This window comes from Neodiprion fabricii, chromosome 3, assembly GCF_021155785.1.
Source record: "Neodiprion fabricii isolate iyNeoFabr1 chromosome 3, iyNeoFabr1.1, whole genome shotgun sequence".
NCBI classification, from domain to species: domain Eukaryota; kingdom Metazoa; phylum Arthropoda; class Insecta; order Hymenoptera; family Diprionidae; genus Neodiprion; species Neodiprion fabricii.
Window position 1 is genome coordinate 8091806 of NC_060241.1, and position 12249 is coordinate 8104054.

Genomic DNA, 12249 nt, shown 5'->3' on the forward strand with positions numbered 1-12249 from the left:
GCGTCATGCTTAACAACGTGTAAACTCAATTTAGATAGCGATTCTAATTGTTTATTTCATTTGTTTTTTTTTCCACCTTTTATTTAATGCTTATTATTTTCTTCATGTCAAATATTTCCCTGTATACCCATATTAAGTGCTTGTAAGAAAGATCATTCACCTCTTGCACCTCATTATACATTGTATCTGATTCCTATTTCCTACAAGCATCTTTTTTTCACATTTTATCTAATATCTTTCATACAACAAACTTATATACTATAGCTTATAGAGATATCGATTAAAATAAATAATCAAATATTTCGTGTTGGAAAATTCATTACATTTTTTTTCGTTCAATATATTCAACAGATTTCTTATCATTAATTGTAAATTATCCAGTAAAATGATCTCCTGATCTTTTTGGAAAAGCATTGAAAGGATCGATAGTTATAGCGTTTAGTAGCAGTATGAGTATTTGTAGTTAATTTTTGAATTCTTCGTACCAAAGGTGTCGAATAATATATCCCAATATAACTTGTAAAAAAGAAATCAATTATTCAATAACAGTTCTTGTAATGATTATTGGTACATTGATTTTGATTATCTTAATTTTACACGTATGCATATCAAACCGTTGTTAATTTTTTTTTTTTTTTTCTTTTCATTTATCGCCCTTTTTGTATTTTATAAAAATTGGTCTAACATTACATATACATATGTATATAAATATAACGTTCCTGTGTGTATCGTTCGGACTAGATTTAAATGACGAATAATCATTTTTATCCTCCCTATGTTGTTTTCAATTTAATTTCGTATACCGATTATCAAGGGCTTCATTTGTGCGAGAATTGGTATTCCAGGATATCCTCCTCGACTGTGAATGAAAAAGTTAGTTTTATTTTTTACGTAGAGAATATTTATACACCCATATGAAACAAAATTAAACTTTCATGCATCATCTCGGATTACGTAACCTATTATGGTTAACGTTTTGCTCCCCCTATCAACAAATATTGTTTCATATTACTTCTTAAAGCATAGTCGAGGGAAAAATGGAAAAATAAAACTGTCGCCCTTCAATTATCAACTGATATCGATACATTTTCAAATCTGGCCACTCAATTAATAAGCTCCGCTAAGTTAAGCTAAGTGTTTTTTGCATGGTCACTGCTTCCAGGAATTTTAACAGAATATAATGAAGATTTATAAAAAAATTATACTCTATCAGAGATCTACGGAAGAAATAATTTTCGAAAATCATGTGTAAATTTATATTTCTTACTTTGTGATTTACAGAAGCGAAGCAGGAAAATTAACTTCAGTAGTTTCATATTTATTTGAAATTTTTTTTCAGAGAAACATGCCAAAGAAATTTTCATTGCAAAAATTTCGATAAAATTGAGCAAACGTTGTCTACTTTGTGAACCAACAAGCAAATAAAATGATAAATCGAATACGAATAATGAAAATACACTCACATGTTCCATCCCTGCTGTTATTATCCAAGTCGCTAGTTTGTGTTTGCGTCTCCTCTAGTCTGCGACGCCCTGCATCACCCACCAGCGCAGCAAAGCATAAAAATTACTCGATTACGTTTTATAGATAAAAATTTTTGTATTAGAATTCCCCATAATAATGTTTTGTCATCTATGAATTTGTTTTTCACGGTAGAAAATTGCATGTACTCTCACTTTCTAAATCCTTTGCCTTTTACTTGCATGCTAAAAAAAATATTGACAATAGTTCATGATCAGTGACTTGAATCAGCAACAGATTTCGAGCAAAAATAATTACACAAATTACAACATAAAATAAGAGTATATATTTTACAACAATAATATATAGCCATAGTGATGATATTATAAAATAATACAGTTTCTATAGTTCTATAGTTGCCTCATATACCTATATATGTATACATGTATATATACACATGCAGTATTACCTCATATATATGTATTCATATGAGAATGTTTGAAAATGCTTATTTATGTCAAAATCTGAGTTAATGGAATTATATTAATCGTAAAGCACGTAGGTAATCGATTACTAAAATTATAAACATTTACTTTATACATTATTTCTAATTAATTGTGGCTCATTCGTTTTTACGGTAAAACCAATATATAAAAAATGTGCATAGGTATGATATTTGAAATGAAAAGCACACGCAGGCTTCTGTACCTGTCCGACACACATTCGATATCATTTTTACTCAATATAAACGTTTTGTAGATATATATTTATATAAAAATGGCACATTTAGCGTGAGCGTATGTTATGGTATGGTATTTACACAGAAAACGATTAAGTAGTCTACTATATTTACAATTAAGTGTCAAAAACCTACTTGGCTTGACAACTCCACTTTTTTTTTCAAGTATTTTTTTGTATCATTAATTAGAATGAAAGCAATATTTCACATCCTACTCTCTGAATACGATAATGTATCTAAAATATCAACTGCGAATATGAAGGGTTCATTAAGTCAACAGCTTTCAATAAATCTACCGTACCACATCTTAAAAAGTATTTAGCTCGAATAAATAAAAGTATTTCATAATATATTGAACACAGTGAATCGACAACGGTATGATTTTTTTTTGTTACATATGCTATGGCTGTGATCTCTTCAACATAATATAAGATCTACGAATGACACGAGTTCGCGAAAAGGCCGTAAGAGAATCAATTTAAACAAGTTTCTCAACCATTCAATATGCGTTGATTTTATTCTTATCGAAAGTAAATAAAAACGCTTAATTTTTGAGACTAAATAACTGCAATTTAGAAAAGGGCATGAAAAAAATAGTCTCACATCAGTCGGAATGACAATTGTTTTCAAATAAGAAACATAAGCATAGAGCATAGATCACAGATATAGTTACCCTGTAGTAAGAATTTATAATGCAGTCTCGAATAATTGTGAAGGCGAAATGTTTTTGAAGGTTAAAGTTATTAGGCATGACTTAAAATGGTTGATTTTGATCTGGATCAAGCTTGATTCTCTTACGCAACACAATAATTTTCTCATGCAATAGCTTTTTATCCACCAATAGCTGGTTCAACTCGCGTGGTACTATAAAAATTGGGCAAAATATCAAGTATACTTAAATATAATAACAATTCCATCCACTTTTTTTTCTAAAGAAATAGCTGCCCCATTGTTGAAGAAAGCCCTAAAATGTAACCAATGGAACAAAATTAATAATATTCATACTCGAAAATGAAAACTAAAAATTTAATCATGCGATTTACTCAGCAGTCTCTATTGCCTGTCCGAAATCACTAAAAATCAGCTGTATACATAGTATCCGTGCCGTGCCGTATCAATCGTGCAATTGTGCTTTCCTACAGAGTGAAGAAAGATTTTGCCAATTATCAACACAACAATATATTTGCTCTTGTTTGCTTATGCCCAAACGACTATTGGCGGTTAAAAAATATCTATTGTAACATAATTCACATCGCATGTGCAGTGTTAGCAGCAGATACTTGTTTAATTCAAAAGAAGAACATGCCTTTTTCAAGATAAATTTCACTAAATCGTGCTTATGACGAAATAATCAAGCAATCATTTGAACATCAATTAAAAACACTTTAGCTTAGGATTATACAATATTTGTTTACAATAATAATAATAGTAGATATCGAAATAATTTCAACTATAATAAATTTTATAATCAACGCGGTTTTTAAAAATATAGTTCAATTGCTGATCGATAGGATTACACATATAGTACAGACAAATTGGAGTCGCAAAATAGGCGTAATGATAAAAGGCAAGTCGTGGCAAAAGCTGACTTATAATCTAACAACAAATTTACCAGTGGTTAGGTGATGATTAGAACGTGCTGAATAAGAAAATACGGATCCCTGCACAGTTTCGTTAGGGTCCCATGATGCTTCATTAAAAGGAAAGGGGAGAGATGATATACTAGTTTATTAATAATTACGGGGGCAAATTAGTATTTACATTCATTCAAGTAGCACATGCAAAGTGGTGTGACTAAGTTGAAAATAATTTTGAGCACAGCTCATTGTGCGGAATACAGTGTAAAGAAATATACAGTATTCGCTTGGTACGTGGGAATACTAATTTCTTTTTTCCTCAATCATTGCATCGTTTTCATAAAATCATTTGAAAGTCATCCAGAGCATTCGTGTTGTGAAAATATTCTGCTAATGATTGAGCTTAATTTGTTATCATAAACTGCAAACATTCGTGCACATGTAAGCTTCTAAATATTCAAAAAATTTACACTTTAGGGGAGGCCAGGCCAAAGTGAAATCGTTGAATTTCCAATTGGAACAAATCCAATTTGGACATTTAACCATTTATTAGCTGTGTGATGGTAGTTAATAAAGACTTGTCAAGCGGAAAATCATAATTTTTATAGGGTTATACTTGGATTTCCGAATTTTAAAAAATGTTGGACTTGATTTACTTTGCCCTATTGCAAGGGCAAAGCAAAGTAATTTCCGGAATAAAGTGGAACTGTATGTAACTAAGAAAAGACCATTTTTTGTGAATTGACTATTCACCAATTGAAAAGCAGTCTCTAGTTTTTTAAGAAGTGATAATGCAAGATTAATATACATAAAACATGTATTGATGTGAAAACTAAATGCATCGAACACTGATAAAAAGTGAGTGTTAAGATGAAAAAAAAAAAAAAAGAAAACGAACCAGGCGTAACTTTTAATACATCCAACAGTATCACTTATCCGATTCGCAAATCTAAAAATATAGACTTTTACTGTTCAAGACACATTATGTTCCACTTTGCTCCTGATGGGTTACCAAGCTATGAATGATATCACGATTTATGTCAAAGCAAAAAAAAAAAAAAAGAAAAAAAAAAGAAAAAGAACATTCCTATGCCAGATAACAAATTTGCAACGAGATAGCATCTACATTTTTTGTTGCAGATGATTTTTTTAGATTGCCATTAATGAAAAGGATTGAACTGAAATTATGATATTTTATAACAGCAAATATTACGAAATAAATTCCTCTTTGAATTTTCTTTCAAGAATTCCAGTATACCCATAGAATATATTCTACAATGCGCACTAAATTGATGCAGCAGTTTGCTATCGATTACTGCTGTTCCACTTGACCTGTCCTTCCACTTTGCCACAGTCTTCCCTATTTGTACACGGGAAAAGGAATCTGAGTAGCTGCCCTGCGCCGCTCCGAACAGCTGCGTAACACATCAACATATTGAATACGATCTATTATCTTGTTATGTATACTACAACTATTTTATCAATATGCTGATGAAAGAAAAAAATTTCTTAACATGAATTGAAGTTATTAATTTGTAAAAAGATCGTGGAAAAAAATTCATAAATCAGAAATATCCATAACTATGTTAACTACAAGTTGCATTCCATTGTTAAGGTAATCCCACACACCAAATCTATGATTTACTTGCAAACAAAATGCTACCTCCAGTTGCAAGACTTTCACTTCGAAAGATGGAACGCTATCGCTCAAGAAGTACCGTAAAAATTAAAACTAATCTATAAATGAGTTATAAAAATATTTTGGTAATGACTGCAATGATTCAAGGTTGATGAAATTTTTTTAAGAGGCAAATCAGGAATAACGACAGTATAGAGCTTTTTAGAAGACGTGTGAAAGTTTTTCTACCACCAAATCTTGGCACTTTCATTGTTGAGCATAAATACCGGACTTTCATCGGAATACAGTCGTATTCACGTGAGCTTTATCTAGGACATTGAACACCAAAATTGCAAAAAACGTACAATAAATAAAAGAATCTACAGTATTCATCTCAAAGTTATTCGCTACTACTTGATCTCAGTGCGCTCCGACTAATAATTTTACTCAACTATATACAACACCGGCATCTACATAACATCGACAAAGAATTCGCAAGGGTTTCCCATCGCAATGCGAAATGACTGTCTACTACCAGATAAATCTTGCTGATTTCCGGAACCAGTCCCAGTCTGCACGGATTGCTCAGAGCCACTGGAGCGACTGCGACTTCCATTTGATCTCTTTCCGTTAGATCCATTTCCATTGCCTGTATTCTTATTAGGCATGCTTGGTATAGATGGAATATGTAAGTCCGATTCGGAAGCAGAAGAACAGGACTTCAGATCATGGATGGGTTCTTTACAAATGTGCTCACTTCCGGCGCTACTACCACCTGCAGGAAATTAGGGAGTACATTTAATTCAGCTAAAAACAATGCATTAGTTGCTGGGCTCGTACTTAATTAGATGGCGACTCAAAAGGTAAGTAACATGTAAGAATGAATATCACAAAATCAGTATGAATATCACATTATGGTTTGGCTAATTGCTTAACAGTGGAATGTTCTGTTTTCTACCAAAATCACACTGCTAAGATCAGTTTCTCACTGTTAAAAGGGTGAGTAAAAGGTGGGTTTTGTGAAATGAGTGAAAAAGAAAACAATGTGCTTCTAAAATAATTGCCGGATTAAAAGAAATAGTCTACTAGAAAATTGAATGGTGAAGTTGAATTTTTTTTATGAACAAATTTTGTCTAAAATGATCCATTCCTTAAAAAACTGTGAAACTATCATTGCGCTAAATGCATGTAACTGCAATAATTCACAATGATATTTTTTGCTGTTAGTCTCTAGACTTCCCTCATTACGCTGAGCGATCTCGTGATGCGCTATCTTTGTGCAATGAAACCTTTACCATTTTTTAAGGGTTTGGTTTTTAGAAATTAAATTTCCGGAAAACGTCTGCGCATTTCTTTCACTGTAAATTTCGGCTGATTTGAAAATCGATCAACTCGTGAAGTGGTAGAATCCATCAAATTCTACGTTCAATCATACTTAAAGAATAACAAATACTTATAGTTAGCAACACAATTGGTAATTGTTAGACACACCATAAAAGAACACTTTCAGTTATGACAGTAATATCTCTCTAAAATTAGAATTAAAAATACCGTTCATTGTCTAAATTACGGCGAGTTGAAGTTGAAATAACATCAATTTTCTTTACAAAGGTCTAGAACTGTGCGTTACGAGATATTTCCGAATGGGAACGATTTGAAAAATGTTTTCCAATTCTAATACAGAAAATACCCTAACAGAAGCGAACGGATTTTCAAATTAACTGACAAGAAAATAGAATTCGATTCCTCAACTATGATTGTTTTTCCAGAAGAAGATCAGACATGAAATACCATGCATTGTAACTTGTATGGCTGTAAAATGTCACGTTATAGTCTTGAGTAAAATTACCTGATCCACTATGTACACTCTCCTCGCGGTGATATCCGTAAACTGTAGGCTCATTTGTAAAGTTAAACGGCATAGGACTGTATCCAGTTGCCGAGTGGGGGGCGTAAGTTCCAGAATATGGCATATCCCATGCAGATGGCGGCGGCAGGGGTCCGACCGTATCGCAGTCCAATTTCATACTACTCATCGCAGAGCACAAATCACCAAAAATATAATAGCACTGTTCTGAAAATGTTATTTTGTTTACTGTATGTCTGATGAAGCCTGCTTTGAGCATTAGCGAGGCATATTTCCGAGCATCGCGTCGGTCTATAAATCCTTCGACGTGCGAATTCAACCAGTCAACAACATCTGCGCCAATAAATGCATTCGGAATAGTTATTTTCAGCCACATACGGTCGCGTATTTCAAGTCCAGAATCTGGCCTTGCCATTGCACGGACAATTGTAGGCATGTCCGTATTCATCGTAAGATGAAGCTCCTCAATCGGACCTGTGGACACAGTTGTCTCTACTCAGCGAATGAGCGGACGAACGGAATAAGAATGTGGATGAATGAAAATGATAATAGAAAAAAATTGAATGTATACAAATAAAATTTTTTCTCTTCTGTTAAAACTGGGTTTATTAAATTTTGAAACAAAACGATATTTCGAACATTTCTTCAAATCAGAATAATTAGACAATAAATTGACCTTTCTTTTTTTTTTTGTAAATTTTTTCTAAAATCAACATTTTTCTTTTCCTTTTTCATTTTGCAAACATGCAAAAAATAATTTGTGGCTAATATAAAGATTCTTATTGATTTTGAATGACGGATGATAAAAGTGATGATAAAAATAATAAATCTTTAGTTATTGGGGATAGAAATGAAATGAAAATATTGACAGGTATCACAAGTAATAATATAGAGTATATTAGTCATATGTAAGACGTGAATACAGACACACATAGATGTATTCAGAAGATTTTGTTGCAACTACGCATAATATTTTTTAGATATTCTTCGTGAAACTAATACAATTATAAATGCTAAATGATTGTTTTATTTATACACCAGTATAAAAAGAACAAAGCAAAGGAAATTTTCTGATAAGATATTACATCCATGACAAGCTTGCAGATCCATTCAAATACACCATGAGTAGATTTTTGTTATTTTTAACTTACGTTCGGTATCTGGAATTGTGCTGGCAAGACTACTAGAGGTTGAGGTAAGAGTTGTGGCACTAGGAGGTCGAGGTGGAAAACCTTCACCTCTGATAGCAGCTGTGTGTGCAACCCATGCTCCTGGATCTATGGGACGCACTGGTTCCGTTCGTGGAATCGTAAAGTACCCTTTGGGATTTGGATCCCAACATTTAGCTACCACGAGTTTTATTGGCCTGAAGCGAAAATTGTGCACTTAGAAATTGAGGCGGCTCTCGCAGATACTTGGGTTATTACTAAGATGCTATTTGTTTTTGTACAAACCCAGGTTTTTGAACCACTTCGCGTAACACCCTGACAGCCTCGTCATTGGACATGTTTTCAAAATTGATATCGTTCACTTGAAGTATCATGTCTCCCGGTTCTATTCGGCCATCCAAAGCTACAGCTCCTCTATATTGCGATAAGAAAATAACAAAATAGTTACCTATTCAAGTTTACTCAATGGAGTAAAAATTTATAGTTTGTTTTTTCAACATGGTGGCCTTTGAAAATAGTAAAAAAAAATTTCCTACCAAATAAATATTTTTCCCTAACTGAAATTCAAACCAATACTTCCAATTTGAGCATCTAATAAATAGATCTCTGAAATAATCGGTATTTGAAAAAACGTTGATGGTGCACTCAGTGGTCGTGGAAACGAGCATTTAAACAACAAATATCTATCGCATTTTGTTTTTCTCAAGAGAAGTTTTATTCCTTGTCTTTCCATACCGCTAAAAACCTGATCAAAAAAAATCCGACTTTTCCCAGCCTTCCAGGTTGCCCCCTGACCAGTAGCCACCATGATCAAACTTTGGATGCTCTGTACAAAAATAAATATTACAGAGTCCTTTCGGTACCGCGTATTTCGTGAAAACGAAACCTTGGACAGAATTTTACGTGTCGTTTTTCATTAAGTTATTCGTTTGTAAAAATTCCTTGAAAATAAACTGTATTATAAAATTGAGTCGTTGAACATGTAAAGATGCTACTCTAAACGTGATAACGTGTAAATAATCTACAGATGTAGGAAAAAGGCAAAACCACGTGTTGATCCCAATGATATGTGATAAAGATGGATTTCAATAAAAATGGCAGACACTGAAGTAACTCGTGAATGTGTGGTAACAAATATTTATATTTACCCCTTCATGATGGAGCCGACATAGATGCCGCCGTCACCTCCTTTGTTACTTTGGCCAACGATACTAATGCCGAGAAAATTGACAGTGTCCATATTGAGTGATACGGTTATAATGTTCAGAGACATGGTGCTGTCAGTGATGCTGCTGAATGATGACGTTCTTGACATTGGTGGTAATCTGTGACGACGTTTTCGCTGCGTCCTGCGACGGTCTATAAGTGAAATGAATATTGCATCAATGATTTTCGAAGCCAGTTGTGTTTACAACGAATCTTATATTGAAAAGAAATCTCGATACAGCTCAGCTCTAAACAACAAAATACACAAACATCATACCTAAGGTTGCTCTATCTATGGCACTGCTTGTGTTCGTGTGTCGCCCAGTCGTAGACGTTATTCGGCTGCTCGCATCGTCATCAGATTCCAGGAAAGTAGTTGTCTCTAAGTCGGAGCTTAAAATTGATGCGGTTTCATATCCATGTCCGGAACGATGCTTGGAATGGCCGTTTATGCGTAACCCTGTATCATATCATAAAATAACAGCAAAGTCGTAGATAATTACAATCAATCCTATGCTATTGGAATCGACAAGCAAAGGAACCACATTACCATTGTATTTGTTATGTCTCTCATATTTGTCCGAATGATGCCGCGAACTTTTGTGCAGATGATGGCCTTGCCTGCTGCTTATAATACTCTCAGTTTCTGTCAATGTGTCATCGTGTGAGAGCAGTGGAGGTGCTCGGTTCATGTGTCCTGGAGTAACATGGTCAGGGCGATCATGTTTTGCCTCACTGTTTGCTACGGAATCTGTGCACTGCGATGCTCCATCTGATACGTTGCTGCCTTCAGCAGAAACCAGCTGTTGACAATATTCAAAAAATGATGATCAGTGATTTTAACTACATCAATTATGCATACTTACTAATATTTTACTATCAAGAAATTTTATATAATTTCAAAGCATCATCATTATGCTTCTATGAATTGTCCATTTGTTATTTACTGTGGCAATGTGCAGTGAATGAAATCAACTAATTAGGCTTACGGGTATGAGTGCTTACCCAAGACACAACCCTTCCGTTGAAACATGGTAAATGTGCGTCATCGTCAACTATTTCTTCTTTGACAACGCTGTGAAAACATATTATTTATAGGTAAAAGTTCAAGAAGTTAATGCAAGAGGAATCAGTACAGACGCAAGGCAGATATTTCCATTGGTAATTCTAAGATAGAAGTGTTTCTTGTATATTTCAAAATGGAAGCAAGATATCTAAAAGCGCAATAAACACGTTTTAAAACTCAAGTCCAATAGTGAAAAACATGTTTTTTTTTAAAAACAAGAATTCTGTAATGTTCGATAAATGAAAGAATTGCGTATATGTGAACTGTCTACGCGAAAGCACGGAAAAAAACAAAGAAAACAGGAAAAAAAATGAATGAAGAAAAAGCTTCGTGTTGACAAGTAGTGTTAGAAATGAATCGTTTTATACATCAGATTCTATTTCACGTTTTGAGGTAAGAAGAGCAGAATTTGTAAATACTCGAGTAAAGTTTGTCGATTATTTCTATCCGACGGACAAGTGAAATAGTGTTTGGGGATCCTGAGTGACAGCGGAAAGTGACGGATGGTGGCGGAGCGACAGGGACGACGAATAGAGGAAGGTGACTGGCGAGAGGGGCAGAGTGTAGGATCGCACCCTGAAAGTCGGGGTATCCTGGTTCCCGAGGGATGTTGGGGATGAAATATGGAGTAGCGTAGAGGCTTTGGTGAGAGAAAGGGCGAGAGCGAAAGGAAACAAGCGCAGGGCGAGCGATCCGCTGCTGGATGATAAGGAGAGCGTAGGGTGGTGCAAAACTTACCCGAAATCGTCGTCCATCGATTTGAAGAAATACTTGTAGCTCGGACGATTCAAGACATTCTTGAAGTCGGCTAGAGTCACTCTCTCCGGTGATATTGTTAGCTTAACTAGGTACGGTGTCTCCTCGTCGTCAATGTGGTATATTATTTTTGTCTCCTCCATCGCTCGGAGATTGTTAAACGGAGAACATTCACGGACGTTGATTACTCTCCGTGCACTTCTTCTCTTAAGCCAACATGGCGCTGTCGACACTCGTTGGGGTTCCAGATTATTATCTCAACGCGCAGCTACCTCGCGCAACAGACGGTCATTGCGCACCCTACTCTTCCCAATAATGTTAAATCTTATGCGGTCGCGCACACGGCTGCGACGGGGGCGAACAATCTCACCGAAATCGTAATAATCAACAGAAAAAGCATCGAGAGGATCGCGGTGTCTCCATTCCTCCTTAATCAAATTCTCTCATTAGCCGCTTCGAATACACTCGCATCGTGTGTTTCGTGCGAAAAATGGATTGTAAGAACATATCGTATGGTTAGAATGTGAAAAATTTCGAACGCTTTGACACGTATCAGAGGCATGTAAAACTTGCTTTTGACCTAGGGCTTTCAACCTTCGCCTCGTGGTTTCTTGAGAATCTCTCTGTAATAAAAAAGCGTGGATTTTATGGGCATGGGCCACAAACACGATATAGAATATACTGCTAGACTCAGCAAGTTAAATTGCCAACTTCATGGCAGCGCTAGGTCGATTATCATCGAGATTTCGAATGTTTAGTTCAATTCAGTTGTGGCCTTAGAGCACATACT

At 34.8% G+C, this 12249-nt stretch overlaps 1 protein-coding gene across 5 annotated transcripts; it reads right to left on the minus strand.

The window, feature by feature from the left end:
• Nucleotides 1-63: 63 nt before the first annotated feature.
• LOC124177828 (segment polarity protein dishevelled homolog DVL-3) lies at nucleotides 64-11996 on the minus strand. Of its 5 annotated transcripts, none has more exons than XM_046560675.1 (11): nucleotides 11442-11995; nucleotides 10643-10712; nucleotides 10188-10440; nucleotides 9915-10097; nucleotides 9580-9790; nucleotides 8717-8845; nucleotides 8414-8628; nucleotides 7245-7754; nucleotides 5931-6170; nucleotides 1464-1532; nucleotides 64-859 (listed from the first exon to the last, which is right to left on the minus strand). In XM_046560675.1, exons 1-11 carry the CDS (start codon nucleotides 11600-11602, stop codon nucleotides 819-821), a joined length of 2082 nt encoding a protein of 693 aa, XP_046416631.1. In that variant the 5' UTR covers nucleotides 11603-11995; the 3' UTR covers nucleotides 64-818. The 5 variants fall into 5 exon arrangements, 4 of the variants coding, with proteins under 4 accessions (XP_046416631.1, XP_046416632.1, XP_046416630.1 ...); XM_046560676.1 differs by having other exon boundaries at nucleotides 7245-7736; nucleotides 11442-11758; XR_006869669.1 differs by having other exon boundaries at nucleotides 823-859; nucleotides 1464-1545; nucleotides 11442-11992.
• Nucleotides 11997-12249: the final 253 nt, after the last annotated feature.

Excerpts from the sequence above, each read along its gene's own strand:
- LOC124177828 (XM_046560675.1), bottom strand. The coding sequence starts at position 11,602 with ATGGAGGAGACAAAAATAATATACCACATTGACGACGAGGAGACACCG. Across the intron at positions 7,755-8,413 it reads CACAATTCCAGATACCGAAC|AGACAACTGTGTCCACAGGT; the intron begins GTAAGTTAAAAA and ends TTCGCTGAGTAG. Across the intron at positions 860-1,463 it reads TAACAGCAGGGATGGAACAT|TCGAGGAGGATATCCTGGAA; the intron begins GTGAGTGTATTT and ends TTTCATTCACAG.